We start from the raw sequence: 19,218 nt of genomic DNA on the forward strand, positions 1-19,218 counted from the left end.
ATCTCTTCTATGTGCTACAGTATTTCTATGCTTTACGTTTTTGTGTCTTTTGCTTAATTTTTTTACATCGGCTTTAAACACCTGAAAATACAATATTTTATTATAAACATGCATCCTGTTTGCAAACAAGGCATTAAAGTAAAACTGCAATAAAATTATGTTTGGTACCACTCTTCATATTTTCAAGCATCATGTTATGGGTATGCTTGTCATCGGCAAGGACTGGGGAGTTTTTCAGAATAAAGAAACGGATTGGAGCTAAGCACAGGCAAAATCCTAGAGGAAGACCTGGTTAACTTCCAATGCTCCACCCCCCTGCCCAACCCCCTCCACGCCACTCCGCCAACCACCAGGATGCCCGGCATCAGAACATTCCAGGCATTCCCGTGATTGGCAGATAGCAGGTTGATTGACATGTCGGACCCCGCGAACACCGGGTACTGGTCAGTACAACACAACCACCTCCTAGCCTAACACATAACACACAGCTGTCTGTGCGGGTCGCTACAGTATTGATCATAGAACATCATAACTCGATAGGTATGGTTACTATAACATAGGTAATTAGCTGGTTATTCCATAATAGCCTAATTAAAAGACACATGGGCTAGTGGAAGTTCTATTCCCATTACACAAAATGAAAATGGGACAAGGACAACTTTGACATGACTGAGAAGAGCATGTGATGTGGGAGAGTCTCAAATAGAATGAGCAGAAAATGCTTTGTCGTGCAGAAAAGGAGACCAACTAGGCTACTACAAAGAGGATGTAGGCTATTCCAAAGAGGATATAGGCTATCTGTCAGCTGACTTCACTCGCCATATTTTGAGGGTCTGAGCATGGAGCATTTCAGGGCAAGCAAACACTTGGTTTGAAGTATCTTTCACTGTACATTGCCTTCGGTTCTTGTTGTAGCAGTCTACTGATGCCTACCTGTCACGGCATTCCAGGATAATTAGCCTACATTTTTCACCTACTGGCGCTTTGCCAATAACAGCTGCTCACGGTCATAGCGCGATAGGTACACGACCTAATCCAGCAAGCAAACGGTTTGTCACATGACTGTGCTCACCATGAGTTTATTTCCGCGTTCATTCGGTACAGAATGATTTGATAGAGAGGTGCATACCTGAACCGTTGCGGTCCGCAAAACGCGCCGCCGAGCCAAGGCGATATTCTGAAAGGGGACCCAGCATTAGCATTGCTTGGACACACGCTGCAGCAAGAACATGCTCACCCGGGTGAAATCAGCTGTGGCCAATTTTATGGGCGGTATGATGGCTGGCAGTTCGAACAGTGAACCTCTCGGTGGCTCGGATTTACCGCTGAAATACCCGTACACAAGACCGGAGTTTCTGGGACTGTCACCGGATGAAATCGAGTGCTCGGCGGATCATATTGCTCGGCCGATACTCATTCTGAAAGAGACGAAGAGGCTGCCGTGGGCCACTGGTTATGCAGAGTAAGTATGCGTCCATCTTTATTAAATCGCAGCAGGTTACAGCATGCACATTGCACTACCTGCACCAGAGGAATCGTAAACATCAACCTCATTTGATTGTGCCCCGGTTAGTTCCATGGGACTAGGCTATAATTGCGTCTGTCAGAGTAGCCTGCCACACTAGTGCAATGGGTTGGCAACAGGCAGCCCTTGTGCCAAAACTTGCCCGCAAGTGATATTTATTTATTTAGGATTTACGTTTTTTTAAACCAAAGATTGTCAAATCACCAGGAATCCAGTTAAACATTTGTTTAAATTAGGCAATCTTTTCCCAATAGACGTGATCGTGTCGCAATGTAATCAATGTTTGAAATTATTGTTATTTTCAAACACAATCTATTTTTGGCCTTTGTTATGGTCAATTTGTAGTGTACAAATTATTATAATTATGTTCTGACCCGACCATCCATTCAGACAAAAATCGTACAGCAGCTTAATTTAGTTGCCTACCCAGTATTATGTCACCCATTAGGACACTACATCACTGCCAAGTCTAAGGGTAGAGCTCGAAAATTCTAGCCTCTTGGGTGCTGCCATAGTTTCATTAGAAGTACCCGTCCAAGAAGGTTGGGGCGGCCGGGTAGCCTAGTGGTTAGAGTGTTGGACTAGTAACCGGAAGGTTGCAAGTTCAAATCCCTGAGCTGACAAGGTACAAAGCTGTTCCTAGGCCGTCATTGAAAATAAGAATTTGTTCTTAACTGACTTGCCTAGTAAAATAAAAAGTCATAGGCCACAGATAAAATTGTCAAATCATTTAGTCGCTTTGATTGGACTGATCATGTCAACATCATACTTTCAATCTTAGCCATTGGAAACAAGTTGGAAATCTCAAATTGAACAATGAGTGGGTTGAAAGGAATCCGTGAAAGTAGCATTGTAAAGTAATCACTAGCCTGCTATTTAGTGGAGTGGCTGTGTGGTCTGAAATCTGTGAGTAAGGGGCTCTTTTCCAAGTTTAAAATAATAAACATTCAACATTGGCCATGCTGTCAATGAAGCATGATTTGTGCCTCACTCAAAACAACTTAACTCGGATCTGCGAAAACTTGACTTCACTGGGTTCAAGACAACTGGGAAATCGGGAATAAAGGAGCTCTGACTGGGAAAATACGGTTTGAAAGGTCATCCAATTTGGAATTGTAAATCCGTTGCTCTTTCTAGAGCTACGACCTGAATATCAATGATTCAACCTAGCATTTTTCCGACTTCCCAGTTGTTTTGAATGCACCATAAATCCTGAGAATGCCAGACTGACGACAAAATTTGCCCACAAATGACCGCCACGCCACCTTCCTGTGAGCACAGCACAACAAGGTGATCCAAAAATGTATTGTATGCTGCTGCATAAATGGTGTAATATGCCAGGGAGACATATATACTGTTGCTATGAACGTAATACTAAGTAAGTATGTTGTGTAGCCCATGTGCCTCACCTTAATAATTTGGTCTATTTACCCCTCTTCATTTCGCCTACTGTTCTGACTTGGCCTTGAAATACATCCACAGGTACACCTCCAATTGACTCAAATGATGTCAATTAGCCTATCAGAAGCTTCTAAAGCCATGAAATCATTTTGAAGAATTTTCCAAGCTGATTAGGCACAGTCAACTTAGTGTATGTAAACTTCTGACCCACTGGAATTGTGATACAGTGAATTATAAATGAAATAATCTCTCTGTAAACAATTGTTGGAAAAATGACTTGTGTCATGCACAAAGTAGATGTCCTAACCGACCTGCCAAAACTATTGTTTGTTAACAAGAAATTTGTTGAGTGGTTGAAAAACGAGTTGTAATGACTCCAACATAAATGTATGCTAACTTCAACTGTATGTGTGTATGTATATATATATATACAAATAGTTTTAATGTCTGTTCCTTGTCTGTCATTAGATTTTAGACTATTTTCTCTCAAGCTTAATCTGTCCATCTATTCTCCACAGTTTTCCATTTCTTAGTAATTTCTCAGCTCTGGTAGACTGACATATTATCGGTCTATGATAAGGAAATGCAATTTGTAATACAAGGACACAGTGTGAAGGAAGGAGCTCTCCTCTGCATGGATGTTACAGCTTCAACTCCCATGTCCCGATGATTAACCCGATTTAGATGTGCAAATGCTTCTTCATCTCAAGCTAGACATGACTACTGGCACAAATCCACAAAACTGACCATAGCATTTTCGCCCAGTGCAAAAGAGTACAATATACAGTATTTAGGCCTAATGCAGTGGTGAGTGATGTTCAAGATCGTCATGGTTTGAACTTCAAAGAACAAACATGTTTTTAATGGATCTGTGTTGTTTTAAATGACACCAAAACCCCTCTGTCTGCACCCCTCGACTGTGGAATGTTGAGGGTGATACCCGTTTACTCCCTCAGGATTATAGATCACATCTCAATATCATCTCAATCATCTCAACTAGCCACTAGGTATGGAAACATTTCAATCACAAGAATGAAAAAAGGATTAGCAGTAGAGGTCGGCCGAATAATCGGAATGGCCGAGTAATTAGGGCAGATTTCATAACAATCGGATACCAGTATTTTTGGACACCGATTTGGTCAATTATTATGTTTTTTTTTACACCTTTTTTAAATCTTTATTTAACTAGGCAAGTCAGTTAAGAATACATTCTTATTTTCAATGACGGCCTAGGAGCGGTGGGTTAACTGCCTCGTTCTGGGGCAGAACGACATATTTTCACCTTGTCAGCTCGGGGGATTTAATCTTGCAACCTTACAGTTAACTAGTCCAACGCTCTAACCACCTGCCTCTCATTGCACTCCACAAGGAGACTGCCTGTTACGCGAATGCAGTAAGCCAAGGTAAGTTGCTAGCTAACATTAAACTTATCTTATAAAAAACAATCAATCAATCATAATCACTAGTTTACTACACATGGTTGATGATATTACTAGTTTATCTAGCGTGTCCTGCGTTGCATATAATCGATGTGGTGCGTACCGTTGCTCCAATGTGTACCTAACCATGAACATCAATGCCTTTCTTAAAATCAATACACAGAAGTATATATTTTTAAACCTGCATATTTAGCTAAAAGAAATCCAGGTTAGCAGGCAATATTAACCAGGTGAAATTGTGTCACTTCTCTTGCGTTCATTGCACGCAGAGTCAAGGTATATGCAACAGTTTGGGCCGCCTAATTTGCCAGAATTTTACGTATGACATATGACATAACATTGAAGGTTGTGCAATGTAACAGGAATATTTAGACTAATGGATGCCACCCCATACGGAACGGTTCCGTATATCACTGAAAGAATAAACATCTTGTTTTCGAGATGATAGTTTCCGGATTCGACCATGTTAATGACCTAAGGCTCGTAATTTCTGTGTTTTATTATGTTATAATTAAGTCTATGATTTGATAGAGCAGTTTGACTGAGCAGTGGTAGGCAGCAGCAGGCTCGTAAGCATTCATTCAAACAGCACTTTTGTGCGTTTTGCCAGCAGGTCTTCGTTGTGCGTCAAGCATTGCGCTGTTTATGACTTCAAGCCTATCAACTCCCGAGATTAGGCTTGTGTAACTGATATGAAATGGCTAGCTAGTTAGCGGGGTGCGCGCTAATAGCGTTTCAAACGTCACTCGCTCTGAGACTTGGAGTGGTTGTTCTTCTTGCTCTGCATGGGTAATGCTGCTTCGAGGGAGGCTGTTGTCGTTGTGTTCCTGGTTTGAGCCCAAGGAGGAGCGAGGAGAGGGACTGAAGCTATACTGTTCCACTGGCAATACTAAAGTGCCTATAAGAACATCCAATAGTCAAAGGTCAATGAAATACAAATGGTATAGAGAGAAATAGTCCTATAAGTCCTATAATAACTACAACCTAAAACTTCTTACCTGGGAATATTGAAAACTCATGTTAAAAGGAACCACCAGCTTTCATGTTCTGAGCAAGGAACTTAAACGTTAGCTTTCTTACATGGCACATATTGCACTTTCTTCTCCAACACTTTATTTTTGCATTATTTAAACCAAATTGAACATGTTTCATTTTATTTGAGGCTAAATTGATTTTATTGATGTATTATATTAAGTTAAAATAAGTGTTCATTCAGAATTGTTGTAATTGTCATTATTACAAATAAATAAATAAATATCGGCCGATTTAATCGGTATCGGCCTTTTTGGTCCTCCAATAATCGGTATTGGTGTTGAAAAATCATAATTGGTCATCCTCTGAGGTCGAAGGTGAACCCTTCGAAGAACTATTTTGGGTTCCATGTAGAACTCTTTCCACAGAGGGTTCTACACGAAACCCAAATGGGTTCTACCTGGAACCAAAAAAGGTTATTCTATGGGGACAGCGGAAGATCCCATTTGGACAACCATGGTCATTCAGCACCTACTCAGCATGCATGCTGCAAAGCACCAGTTTACACGCCACTACAAATAAAAGCAATCTAGTCCATGTGAGGCTATGCCCAACATGCCTCTGCCAGCTCTCCGTGTAGGCATGGCACTGCTACACTGCAGTGGATTTGTCAACAGCTGGTTGACCAGCAGGCCGTGTTGTTGTGGTGAGACCTGGCCCATCTCCTCCCAGCCGGAAGCCAGGCCATATTGAGATGATGTGATATCTACTGATCCACTTAGGGAGAGAATAAACAGTGTCCTGTGCCAAGGAATCACTCTCTAACTGTGATAACCTAGTCATAAGCTGTGTTATAAGAGCTGGATGCAGGCTGTTGTATTTAACTGATGGATGGAGATAGAATATAATGGATATTGCAGTCTAAACTAAAGCAGCATCCCTCCTCTGACCCGGTCGCTTCGCACGCTCTCTCCGGTCTGCTGTCAGGTCTTGTTAGCGCTAACATTTCAGAAGGGCAGAGAGTCCTCCTCTCTCTCTCTCTTCCTCTCTCTCTGCTTCCTGTCCTGCATTTACATAGCACTCATGAACTGAATGGATAAGGATCAATACATCAGTCGATATGTGTTTCTATGTAGCATGAACACTGCTACTTTGATGACTGGAGGCCGGCGGACATGCATGTCTAAGGGGATGTGGGTCAACTTCAGAGTACCCATACATATCACTGTACTCACATAGATAGTGGATGGTGTAGCACATGATGTAGTAGCATAATGTTTCTACTGTACATAGTTTCTATCTCGTAACAAGGCAGATGTCCACAAGAAAATGAGAGCAGTTTCAGGTCAATTGTCCATCAATCACGGCGACTGTTATACACAGGAACTGCATCAGTGTCATCATTTTAAGTGTTCTCCTCTCCTAATATAATGTTATGGTTTGAGCGTGACTTAAATGTGATCTAATCACTCACTTTGGGTTCGAATGATCAATCAAGTCGTGCCTTTGTCATTAAATAGATCCTGACAATGTAATCAGAATGTATAAGAGAGGAATTAGATTACACGAGAAATGTATATTCTGTCGAATGATCAAGGTCTGCTTGTGAAGTAAGATTACTGGTGATAAGAGAATTGTACTTCTCCTCAGATGCAATTTTCACAATGGAGACTGGTGGTTTGCTCTTCTCTGCATCGGCTTTGTTTAGACTATGACTGATTACACAATCACACCCTTCACATGCACATCACTGTTGGGGAGTAGTAAACTACATGTAGTTCAATTAGTCATTTAACTACAGTTGCTTTTTTTACAATGTAGCGGTGTAGCGAACTACTGGAACTACACACTGTCTTCTGCAAAAATCAAATATGGGTAGGCAATCATTTCCTTTCCTTTTCGGGTTCAGACCTACCTAATTCTCACTTGAAACATTTATTTTTGTTTTAACAGAAGGTGTGATTTGGCCTGTTAACATATGACCCCAAAGTGATTGGTTCTTGGAATTTGTAGTCTGACATTTCAGATTTACATCTAATTTTTCACTAAGTAGTTTTAACTTTTTAAACTTTTTCTTTTTTTTGCTCTCTGCATTGTTGGTCTACAGCTGTTTTACGAAGCATGTGACATACGATTTGATTTATATTTTCTTAAGGGTAGCTTTAGTGTAGCTTAACTTCCTCCAGTGTGAAGTATTTGGTATTGTAGCTTGGTAAACTATTTTGAGTAGCTTTCCCAACACTGATGCACATTGATTCAGTATTCGGTATTCTACTGCGTAACAGTCCAATTCTGACTTCAAAGCCAAGCATATCACTGGCTACATTCCCAAACCCACACCAGCACAACACTTAGCAATGTCCAATACATTGGCTTGTTTTGACGTGATATGCTCGTGTTGACTATTGATATTGGAACACAGCCACTGCCCTATTATTAGGACCAGGCAATGGTACACAATGATGGGTCCAAATGCATTCGGGTCTATTTAAGGTCAGACCGAGTAAGTGAGGCCAAATATAGAGGAAGTGGAATGAGGTAACCAACTGAATACCACAATCACTGTCTCAGAAGATGATGTTCATCCCTTAGGCCTGACCTGGCTGCCCATTCCACTCAGATCAAATACCTATCAAGATAAAAGTGTAACACTTGATGGTCGGGAGTCCAGCTCTGCAGCTCCGCCTCCTTGTAGCTCCATCTCAGACAGTCTGTGCTCAAACGCCTAGGGATCATTCATTACAGTATCTTTATCTGTGGCAGGGTTTCCCAATCTCGGTCCTGGGGCCTCCCAGTGGTGCACGTTTAGATTTTTGACCCTAGCACATGGCTTTTTCAAATAATCAAAGCTTAATGATGAGTTGATTATTTGAATCAGCTGTGTAGAGCTAGGGCAAAAAACAAAATGTGCACCCATGGGAGGTCCTATGACCAAGTTTGGGAATCCCTGATCTATGGGAAACTCTGCTGAGGTGGAGGTCATTTTGTGTAATCTGCCTGGTACCAGAAACACTATTTAAACTAAAAAAGTATCCTCAACCATACAGTACACTAAACCCCTCCCTCTGCAACTGGACCCTGGACTTCCTGACGGGCAGACTCCAGGTGATGAGGGTAGTCAACAAAACCTCCACCATGCTGATTCTTAATATGGGCCCCCCAAGGGTGTGTGCTTAAAAATATCTGTTTATTTTGACAGGGAAGACATTTTGAGACCTAGGTCTCTTTTTCAAATGTGCCCTGTATAATATAACATTATACACTATATATAAACTCAGCAAAAAAAGAAACGTCCTCTCACTGTCAACTGTGTTTATTTTCAGCAAACTTAACATGTGTAAATATTTGTATGAACATAACAAGATTCAACAACTGAGACATAAACTGAACAAGTTCCACAGACATGTGACTAACATAAATTGAATAATGTGTCCCTGAACAAAGGGGGGGTCAAAATCAAAACTAACAGTCAGTATCTGGTGTGGCCACAAGCTGCATTAAGTACTGCAGTGCATCTCCTCCTTATGAACTGCACCAGATTTGCCAGTTCTTGCTGTGAGATGTTACCCCACTCTTCCACCAAGGCACCTGCAAGTTTCTGGACATTTCTGGGGGAAATGGCCCTAGTCCTCACCCTCTGATCCAACAGGTCCCAGATGTGCTCAATGGGATTGAGATGCACAGTATTGAGATGACAACAAGCTCAGTCCGATGATGTTGTGACACACCGCTCCAGACCATGATGGACCCTCCACCTCCAAATTGATCCCGCTCCAGAGCGGGATCAATTTAACGCTCATTCCTTCGACGATAAAGGCGACTCTGACCATCACCCTGGTGAGACAAAACCGCGACTCGTCAGTGAAGAGCACTTTCTGCCAGTCCTGTCTGGTCCAGCAACGGTGGGTTCAGCGCTGTCTTAGGCGTCTCACAGTACGGACATTGCAATTTATTGCCCTGCAGTCCTCATGCCTCCTTGCATCATGCCTAAGGCACGTTCACGCAGATGAGCAGGGACCCTGGGCATCTTTCTTTTAGTGTTTTTTAGAGTCAGTAGAAAGGCTTCTTTAGTGTCCTAAGTTTTCATAACTGTGACCTTAATTACCTACCATCTGTAAGCTGTTAGTGTCTTAATGACCTTTCAGCAGGTGCATGTTCATTAATTGTTTATGGTTCATTGAACAAGCATGGGAAACAGTGTTTAAACCCTTTACAATGAAGATCTGTGAAGTTATTTGGATTTTTACGAATGATCTTTGAAAGACAGGGTCCTGAAAAAGGGACGTTTCTTTTTTTGCTGAGTTTACATACACACACACACACACACACACACATTACAATACAAAAACAGCCATGGGAAGTACAAACAAAACCATCACAAATCAACTAGAAAAACTGTACATTCCTCCACAAATAAGTCCCCAATTAATGCTTTAAATTGCCTGAACGGTACCAGAACATCAAGATGAAATGTACTTTGAATTTTGTTTACAAAAATACGGTGCATTAGAACTTAAAGCAGCTTTACCTAGCTCAGTGGAGACCCTATGAACCTCGTTAACCAATCCTGTGAACGGGTCAGGCAACTCTGGTGTATCTACTCGACAGCAAAGTTAACTAAGACGGAAGTTTATGAAGTAGGGCCTTGTAAACAAAAAGGAGTAATGTGGTGATCTGTCTTTAGCAAAGTCCAGTCAACATTTTGATACAGGATGCAGTGGTGAGTCTCAACTGTTACGTGTAACAAAGGCACTATGGTAGATGGCATCTAATGGTTTAAAAGTAGTAGCAGCTGCACTTTGAGAAATAATTTCACCATAATCAAGAATAGATAAAAAGGTTGATTGAATAATCTGTTTACTACTGCTTAGAGAGAGCTCAATATGTTTGTGTAGAAAAAGCCACATTTAAATCTTAGCTTCTTAACCAGTCATTTGTTTAAAAAATGTCATATCCATATCAATACAAATGCCTAAGTGTATATATTTGCAGGAACATGTTAGATTGGAGAACCATCTGATGAGTCAACAGTGCCTTCGTAGAGTATTCAGACCCCTTGACTTTTTCCACACTTTGTTACGTTACAGACTTATTTAAAAACATATTAAATTGTTTTTCACCCCCCCCATCAATCTACACACAATACCCAATATTGAGAAATCAAAAACAGGTTTGTAGAAATGTTTGTTCATTTATAAACTGAAATAGCACATTTACATAAGTATTCAGTACTTTGTTGAAGCACCTTTTGGCAGTGATTACAGCAGCGAGTCTTTGATTGGGGAGTTTCTCCCAATCAAATCAAGTTTTATTTGCCACGTGTTTAGCAGATGTTATTGCGGGTGTAGCGAAATGCTTGCGTTTCCAGCCCCTACCGTGCAGTAATATTACTTGTTAGATGACTCGATTATATAGTGTCAAAAGACACAGGTGTCTGTAATCATGGCCAAGAGTGGCCTAATATCATCGGTTAATAATCAAATATTAAAATGTCATACAAAGAACAGCATACAAACAACAAATGGATAGCATACGATCATAGATTAATTTGACTACACAAGCTTACAAACAATTACAATGGAAAAGTCACAATAATCACAAGAAGGGCTTCAGATCAAAGTCTACGTTGAGACCGAAGGGCGCAAGGGTCTTTAAATGAAAGATCCAGGCAGCCTCTCGTTTTAACAATAAATTATCAAGGTCACCCCTTCTCCTAGGGAGGGTGACATGTTCGATGCCAATATAACGCAGAGATTAAATCGAGTGGCCTGCCTCCAAGAAGTGGGCCGCAACTGGATAAGTAAAGTTTTTACACCTAATGGTGCTACGATGCTCTGAGATACGTACTTTTAATTTGCGCTTTGTTTTACCTACATCATTTTTACCACAAGGACAAGTTATAAGATAAATAACTGCCTTAGTGGAGCACGTAATAACACCTTTTATTGGGATCGATTTCCCTATCCCCATCTTTAATTTAAAGACCCTTGCGCCCTTTACCACCTGGGGGCGGCCTGTCAGGAAGTCCAGGACCCAGTTGCACAGGACGGGGTTCAGACCCAGGGCCTCAAGCTTAATGATGAGCTTGGAGGGTACTATGGTGTTGAATGCTGAGCTAGTCAATGAAAAGCATTCTAACATAGGATATTCCTCTTGTCCAGATGGGATAGGGCAGTGTGCAGTGCGATTGCATAGTCCATTGGGGTGGTAAGCAAATTGAAGTGGGTCTAGGGTGTCAGGAAAGGTAGAGATGATAAGATCCATGACTGGTCTCTCAAAGCATTTCATGATGACATAAGTGAGTGCTACAGGGAAATAGTCATTTAGTTCAGTTACCTTGCTTTCTAGGGTACAGGAACAATGGTGAACATCTTGAAACATGTGGGGACAGCAGACCGGGATAGGTAGAGATTGAATATGTCCGTAAACACTCCAGCCAGCTGGTCTGCACATGCTCTGAGGATGCGGCTAGGGATGCCGTCGGAGAAATTCTGATCCCCATCAATCCCGTTAGCCTGAGTTCTGTCACGAAGATAATCATGAAACCATTAACTGGCGTCAAAGCTCAGGCCTGTGGAGGACAACTTATTCAATAAAATAACATGATCAACAGTATCAAGCTTTTGACAGGTCCACAAGCAAAGCAGCACATTTCATTGTAGTGTCTGAAGCATTGACAAGATCATTAACGGCTAAAGTGGTGGCTTGAATAGTGCAATGCCCTGATTGGTTTACATTGAAAATACATTTCTCAGATTAAAGTCAAGTTGTGCGTTGACTAAGAATTCAAGAATCTTAGCTAGACAAGGAAGCCTTGAAATGGAGCGATTTGAATTATTAAGAGAACTACTCTCCCGTCCTTATGGAGTGGCAAGACGAGCTGATTTCCATACTTCTGGAATATTTCATGATAACAACGTTAAATAAAACATCTGGGTTATTAAGCAAACGATGGGAGCTGCACGTTTAAGCAGACCGGGATCCAATTAGTTGGCCCCTGTGGAATTCTTGTTGTCTATTGCTGTAGCAAAGCGTCCAGAACTTTTTTTTTCTTTCTGTAAATAGCCTAAAAGAAAAGGTTTGACTATAATTTATCTTCTCATTCACTAGGTTTCCCCTATCATCTTCCAGCCCGATATCATTGTGAATTGGCTTAGAAGTTCTTTCAAATAGAGAGCCTGCTGAAATAAAATGTTCTTTAAAAGCATCAATGATGATATTTTTCCTGTAATGAGGCCAGTGTCTGAATTAATTTGTTGTGGCAAAGAGGTGGAAGTAGAACCCTTTTTTTGTGATTTGACAGTTTTCCAGAATATAGCCAGGTTCCCATTACAATCTGAACGAATGGTTACATAATAATCAGATGCAGCCTTTCTGATTTGTCTTGCACAATGATTCCTCAGTTGCTTAAAAGCTTGCGAGTCCGGGCCTAACCCTGTGTTCCTGGCCTTTACCCAAGCATCATCTCTTTTATGAAAGACTTCTGATAATGCCGGAGTGTACCAGGCATTCGATCTACCTTTCAACCTTTCATTTTTTTGTAAGGAGCATGATTATCGACAATATTATTGAAGACATCTTAATAACAATGTATTTTATTTTTTGCTCAATCTGAGAAGGGAGGCCCACCCATGTCTACACCAGAAAGACACATCAATCTCAGATAAAGCAGCTGAGTAAGCGAAACAGTGCCCCCTCTGTCTCGATATGTGTAGATCATGTATCTGATGCTGTCTGGACAAATAGAGGATGGAATGTCATACTATTTCTGGCCAGACCGCATCAGATACATGGTCTACACATACTGAGACAGAGGGGCACTGTTTCGCTCACTGTGCTGTTCTCTCCGGTAAGAGAGTTTCAGCAGAGAGGAAGAGGCAAAGCAAGAGGGCTCACTCTCACCAAAATCTGTCCAGAATAAGCCTAATGTGTTTCTATGGGCATACTATGCAGACCTAAGCTTGTTGCCTGCCTTCGCGCCTTTAGAACAATGCCTCCCATTGTTAGGGTGGAGACATGAGCGTCTTGTCATTACATACCCTACATATCTCTGGTTTTAGCCACTTGTGATTTGGAAAGGAAAGTTTGGATGCTGGCTTCCCTAAAGTAAATTTATGTTTTGCCAAAATGATATAATTCCTCATGTCCAAATAAAGCCATTGAAAATACTTCACCAGAGAGCATGACTTAGTCACAGAGGATCATTAGCTTCTGTAAAAATAAAAAATAGCTGTAGATTATTTCAAAGCACGAGTGCTTAGGCATTGGAAAGCCCGCAATTTGGGCAGCGTGCGTGGCAGTAGGCCTAGCAGATTGAGTTGCGGCTGTCAGTGAAAAGTACCTTAAACAGCGGTCTACAACCTTTTCTGAGTTCAGATCACTTTCAGAGTCAAAATGCAAGCCATATTTAAACGTAAGCCTGTGCGACATTCACCAACTAAAAACTGTTCTGTAGCAATGAGGTTTGTGCAGTAGACTATAGGCCCAATACATTATCACTGCATATTGGCTATGCTTGAATTGCCCTGCAGACATAGTTCTTCTCAGACCATTTAGAAAATATATTTAAACATTTTCGGTATATGATCACACTGGTATAGAACATTTGTTGTATTACTTGTGAGGCACAGCTGAGTGAACATGCGGTTGAAGTCAGAAGTTTACATACACCAGCCAAATACATTTGAATTCAGTTTTTCACAATTCCTGACATTTAATCCTAGTAAAGATTCCCTGTCTTAGGTCAGTTAGGATCACCACTTTATTTTAAGAATGTGAAATGTCTAGTAGAGAGTGATTTATTTGAGCTTTTATTTCTTTCATCATATTCCCAGTGGGTCAGAAGTGTACATGCACTCAATTAGTATTTGGTAGCATTGCCTTTAAATTGTTTAACTTGGGTCAACCATTTCAGGTAGCCTTCCACAAGTTTCCCACAATAAGTTGGGTGAATTTTGGCCCATTCCTCCTGACAGAGCTGGTGTAACTGAGTCAGGTTTGTAGGCCTCCTTGCTCGCACACACTTTTTCAGTTCTGCCCACAAATGTTCTATAGGATTGAGGTCAGGGCTTTGTGATGGCCACTCCAATACCTTGACTTTGTTGTTTTCAAGCCATTTTCCACAACTTTGGAAGTATGCTTTGGGGTCATTGTCCATTTGGAAGACCCATTTGCAACCAAGCTTGAACTTCCTGATGTCTTGAGATGTTGCGTAAATATATCCACATAATTTTCCTGACTCACGATGCCATCTATTTTCTGAAGTGCATCAGTCCCTCCTGCAGCAAAGCACCCCCAGAATATGATGCTGCCACCCCCGTGCTTCACAGTTGGGATAGGGTTCTTCGGCTTGCAAGCCTCCCCTTTTCCCCCAAAACATAACAATGGCCAAACATTTCTATTTTTGTTTCATCAGACCAAAGGACATTTCTCCAAAAAGTACGATCTTTGTCCCCATGTGCAGTTGCAAACCGTAGTCTGGCTTTTTAATGGCGGTTTTGGAGCAGCGGCTTCTTCCTTGCTGAGCGTTCTTTCAGGTTATGTCGATATAGAACTTGTTTTACTGTGGATATAGATACTTTTGTACCTTTTCCCCCAGCATCTTCACAAGGTCTTTTGCTGCTGTTCTTGGATTGATTTGCACATTTGCACCGAAGTACGGTCATCTCTAGGAGACAGACATTGTCTCCTTCCTGAACGGTATGACGGCTGTGTGGTCCATGGTGTTTATACTTGCGTACTATTGTTTGTACAGATGAACGTGGTACCTTCAGGCATTTGGAAATTGCTCCCAAGGATGAACCAGACTTGTGGAGGTCTCCAATTTTTTTTCCTGAGATCTTGGCTGATTTCTTTAGATTTTTCCATGATGTCAAGCAAAGAGGCACTGAGTTTGAAGGTAGTTCTTGAAATACATCCACATGTACACATCCAATTGACTCAAATGATGTCAATTAGCCTATCAGAAACTTCTAAAGCCATGACATTATTTTCTGGAATTTTCCAAGCTATTTAAAGGCACAGTCAACTTAGTGTATGTAAACTTCTGACCCACTGGAATTGTGATACAGTGAATTATAAATGAAATAATATGTCTGTAAAATTTTTTGGGAAAAATGACTTGTCATGCACAAAGTAGATGTCCTAACCGACTTGCCCAAAACTATAGTTTAACAAGAAATTTGTGGAGTGGTTGAAAAACGAGTTTTAATCACTCCAACCTAAGTGTATGTTTACTTCCAATTTCAACTCTTGTGTATGTTATATATATATGTATATATATATATATGTTATAATATTGTACTTTTTTCTGGACTGATGACCTGCATCTGATGGTCAGTTTGAGGGGAGGGAGCAGCTGTGAGGCTGCCTCTCACCTGACTCACCATCCCTCCGCTCTCCTTCTACTGATGGTGAAATTCAAGTCGCACTGCATTATTTCTGCCTCATGCACCAATTCATTTTTGCTACTCCTATGACCAGAGAAAGTGAAATATTCCTTGATATTAATAGACACAAGCTGTTAATAATAGCAAAGCAGGCTTATCAGAAGAGTTTGCTATATTCATTCATTATAGCTGCAGTGCTGGTTGTGGCTTGAGTGGAAGTAGGGAAAAGGCACATTTTATGGCTTTTAAGTGTTGAACAAAGTGTTGACAGTGCTGAATGACAACTTACACATGAACTTACTCATAAAAACAGCAGCTCTTTGCTGTATTCATTGAGTCTAGTCGTGGTTTTGAAATATCACAGTATCAACTTTGCTGTGCGTTCAAAGCTTATTTTTACGGTCCATGGCTCGAGGAAACTGCAGACATGGTGATCTGAGCTATCTGATTGGCCAGCGGTAGGCCTATAGTTGCAGTTGATTTGCTCTCTGGGCCTGCCGGGTAGGTGAAGTTTTACGTTCACACATGAAATCATTCAAAATGGGAACACGATGCTTTCCCGGCACTAGGGCTACTGAATCAAGTGCACCTACCGTCAACAACATGAAATGAAAAAAAAAATAATATATAGGAATGCAAGGCTTTATTGTTGGGGTTTTACAGAAATGTTTGGTGATCAACTAGGAATGCCTTGGAGAACGACCAGTCGACCGTGATGGACTGGTTGGTGACCACTGATACCACTGTGACCACTGAAATAGTTTTGAAGATAATGTGTCTTGAAGTGTAATTGAAAATGTTGAGGCAAGAAGGGGAGAGGTGTATGGCGAAGACATACATCTCTCTCCAGAAATCAGGTGCTCAGCTCTCCAGAATGCGCACAGCTTCCTCCCTCTAATTCTTTCTCATTTATTGTTGCATTGTATGAGTTGTTTGTTTACATAAAGTATCCACTGGTTCAGATTTACCTGCTGCCCTTACTTTACGAGAGAAATTAGTGTGTGTCTGCTTCCCATTGGCCTCTCTCTCCCACAGGGTGATCAACGCGGGGAAGAGCCATCTGAACGAAGACCAGGCGTGCTGTGAGGTGGTGGTGGTGAGGAGTAGACCCAGTGCCGGGGGCAACTCCACCTCCAACAGGCCCCCTACCACCCGGAGGAGGTCCTCTCTGCCCAATGGAGAGGGGCTGGCGCTCAGGGAAAACACTGTGAGTAGCCCCCCCTATCCAGATGTAGTCTAATACCCTGGGGCCTTCCCCCTCATTCTATCACATCAGGACCTGTAGACTCTTCTATTCCCCGGCCTCAAATCATCCATAGTCTCTTATCCAGCCTGACATATAAGCCTGGTAAGCAAGGGGAAATGAGGCAACAGTCTACTGCCTTCCAGCTACAGCAGTGGTCGCTAAGCCTGGTTCTAGAGTGAGCTGCAGGGTGTGGTGTGCAGGGTTGTGATATTCCAGCACTAACACACAGGATGTGAAGACTGATATTCCAGCCCAGCTCTAACACATTTGACCATGTCAACTAATCTGCAAAATGATGGTTAGCTGAAAGGGGAGTGTAAGTGATGGATGGGGACAAAAGACTGCAGACAAGTAGATGTGTTCCTGTAGAGGACCAGGATTGTTTCCAGAGCTGCAGACTAGTAGCTGTGTTCCTGTAGATGACCAGGGTTGGTTACAGAGCTGCAGACTAGTAGCTGTGTTCCTGTAGATGACCAGGGTTGTTTCCAGAGCTGCAGACTAGTAGATGTGTCCTGTAGATGACCAGGGTTGGTTACAGAGCTGCAGACTAGTAGCTGTGTTCCTGTAGAGGACCAGGGTTGGTTACAGAGCTGCAGACTAGTAGCTGTGTTCCTGTAGATGACCAGGGTTGGTTACAGAGCTGCAGACTAGTAGCTGTGTTCCTGTAGATGACCAGGACCAGGGTTGGTTACAGAGCTGTAGACTAGTAGCTGTGTTCCTGTAGATGATCAGGGTTCGTTCCAGAGCTTGCAGACTAGTAGCTGTGTTCCTGTAGATGACCAGGACCAGGGTTGGTTCCAGAGCTGCAGACTAGTAGTGTTCCTGTGATGATCAGGGTTGGTTCCAGAGCTGCAGATGAGCTGTGTTCCTGCTGCAGATGACCAGGGGTTGGTTCCAGAGCTGCAGACTAGTAGCTGTGTTCCTGTAGATGATCAGGACCAGGGTTGGTTCCAGAGCTGCAGACTAGTAGCTGTGTTCCTGTAGATGACCAGGACCAGGGTTGGTTACAGAGCTGTAGACTAGTAGCTGTGTTCCTGTAGATGATCAGGGTTCGTTCCAGAGCTGCAGACTAGTAGCTGTGTTCCTGTAGATGACCAGGACCAGGGTTGGTTCCAGAGCTGCAGACTAGTAGCTGTGTTCCTGTAGATGACCAGGACCAGGGTTGGTTACAGAGCTGCAGACTAGTAGCTGTGTTCCTGTAGATGACCAGGGTTGGTTACAGAGCTGCAGACTAGTAGCTGTGTTCCTGTAGATGACCAGGACCAGGGTTGGTTACAGAGCTGTAGACTAGTAGCTGTGTTCCTGTAGATGATCAGGGTTCGTTCCAGAGCTTGCAGACTAGTAGCTGTGTTCCTGTAGATGACCAGGACCAGGGTTGGTTCCAGAGCTGCAGACTAGTAGCTGTGTTCCTGTAGATGACCAGGGTTGGTTCCAGAGCTGCAGACTAGTAGCTGTGTTCCTGTAGATGACCAGGACCAGGGTTGGTTCCAGAGCTGCAGACTAGTAGCTGTGTTCCTGTAGATGATCAGGGTTGGTTCCAGAGCTGCAGACTAGTAGCTGTGTTCCTGTAGATGACCAGGACCAGGGTTGGTTACAGAGCTGTAGACTAGTAGCTGTGTTCCTGTAGATGATCAGGGTTCGTTCCAGAGCTGCAGACTAGTAGCTGTGTTCCTGTAGATGACCAGGACCAGGGTTGGTTCCAGAGCTGCAGACTAGTAGCTGTGTTCCTGTAGATGACCAGGACCCAGGTTGGTTACAGAGCTGCAGACTAGTAGCTGTGGTCCTGTAGATGACCAGGGTTGGTTACAGAGCTGCAGACTAGTAGCTGTGTTCCTGTAGATGACCAGGACCAGGGTTGGTTACAGAGCTGTAGACTAGTAGCTGTGTTCCTGTAGATGATCAGGGTTCGTTCCAGAGCTTGCAGACTAGTAGCTGTGTTCCTGTAGATGACCAGGACCAGGGTTGGTTCCAGAGCTGCAGACTAGTAGCTGTGTTCCTGTAGATGATCAGGGTTGGTTCCAGAGCTGCAGACTAGTAGCTGTGTTCCTGTAGATGACCAGGACCAGGGTTGGTTCCAGAGCTGCAGACTAGTAGCTGTGTTCCTGTAGATGATCAGGGTTGGTTCCAGAGCTGCAGACTAGTAGCTGTGTTCCTGTAGATGACCAGGACCAGGGTTGGTTACAGAGCTGTAGACTAGTAGCTGTGTTCCTGTAGATGATCAGGGTTCGTTCCAGAGCTGCAGACTAG

At 42.5% G+C, this 19,218-nt stretch overlaps 1 protein-coding gene across 1 annotated transcript in view; it reads left to right on the top strand.

Moving 5' to 3' along the window:
• Positions 1-796: 796 nt before the first annotated feature.
• The window catches only part of LOC115144837 (protein phosphatase 1H-like), a 55,206-nt gene continuing 36,784 nt past the window's right edge, over positions 797-19,218 (top strand). Inside the window, exons 1-2 of the mRNA XM_065003034.1 lie at positions 797-1,462; positions 16,761-16,932. Coding sequence (XP_064859106.1) covers positions 1,230-1,462; positions 16,761-16,932 — 405 coding nt within the window. The 5' untranslated portion in view covers positions 797-1,229. The remainder of the gene's footprint in view (positions 1,463-16,760; positions 16,933-19,218) is intronic.

This window comes from Oncorhynchus nerka, linkage group LG17 (genome assembly GCF_034236695.1).
Source record: "Oncorhynchus nerka isolate Pitt River linkage group LG17, Oner_Uvic_2.0, whole genome shotgun sequence".
Taxonomy (NCBI): Eukaryota; Metazoa; Chordata; class Actinopteri; order Salmoniformes; family Salmonidae; genus Oncorhynchus; species Oncorhynchus nerka.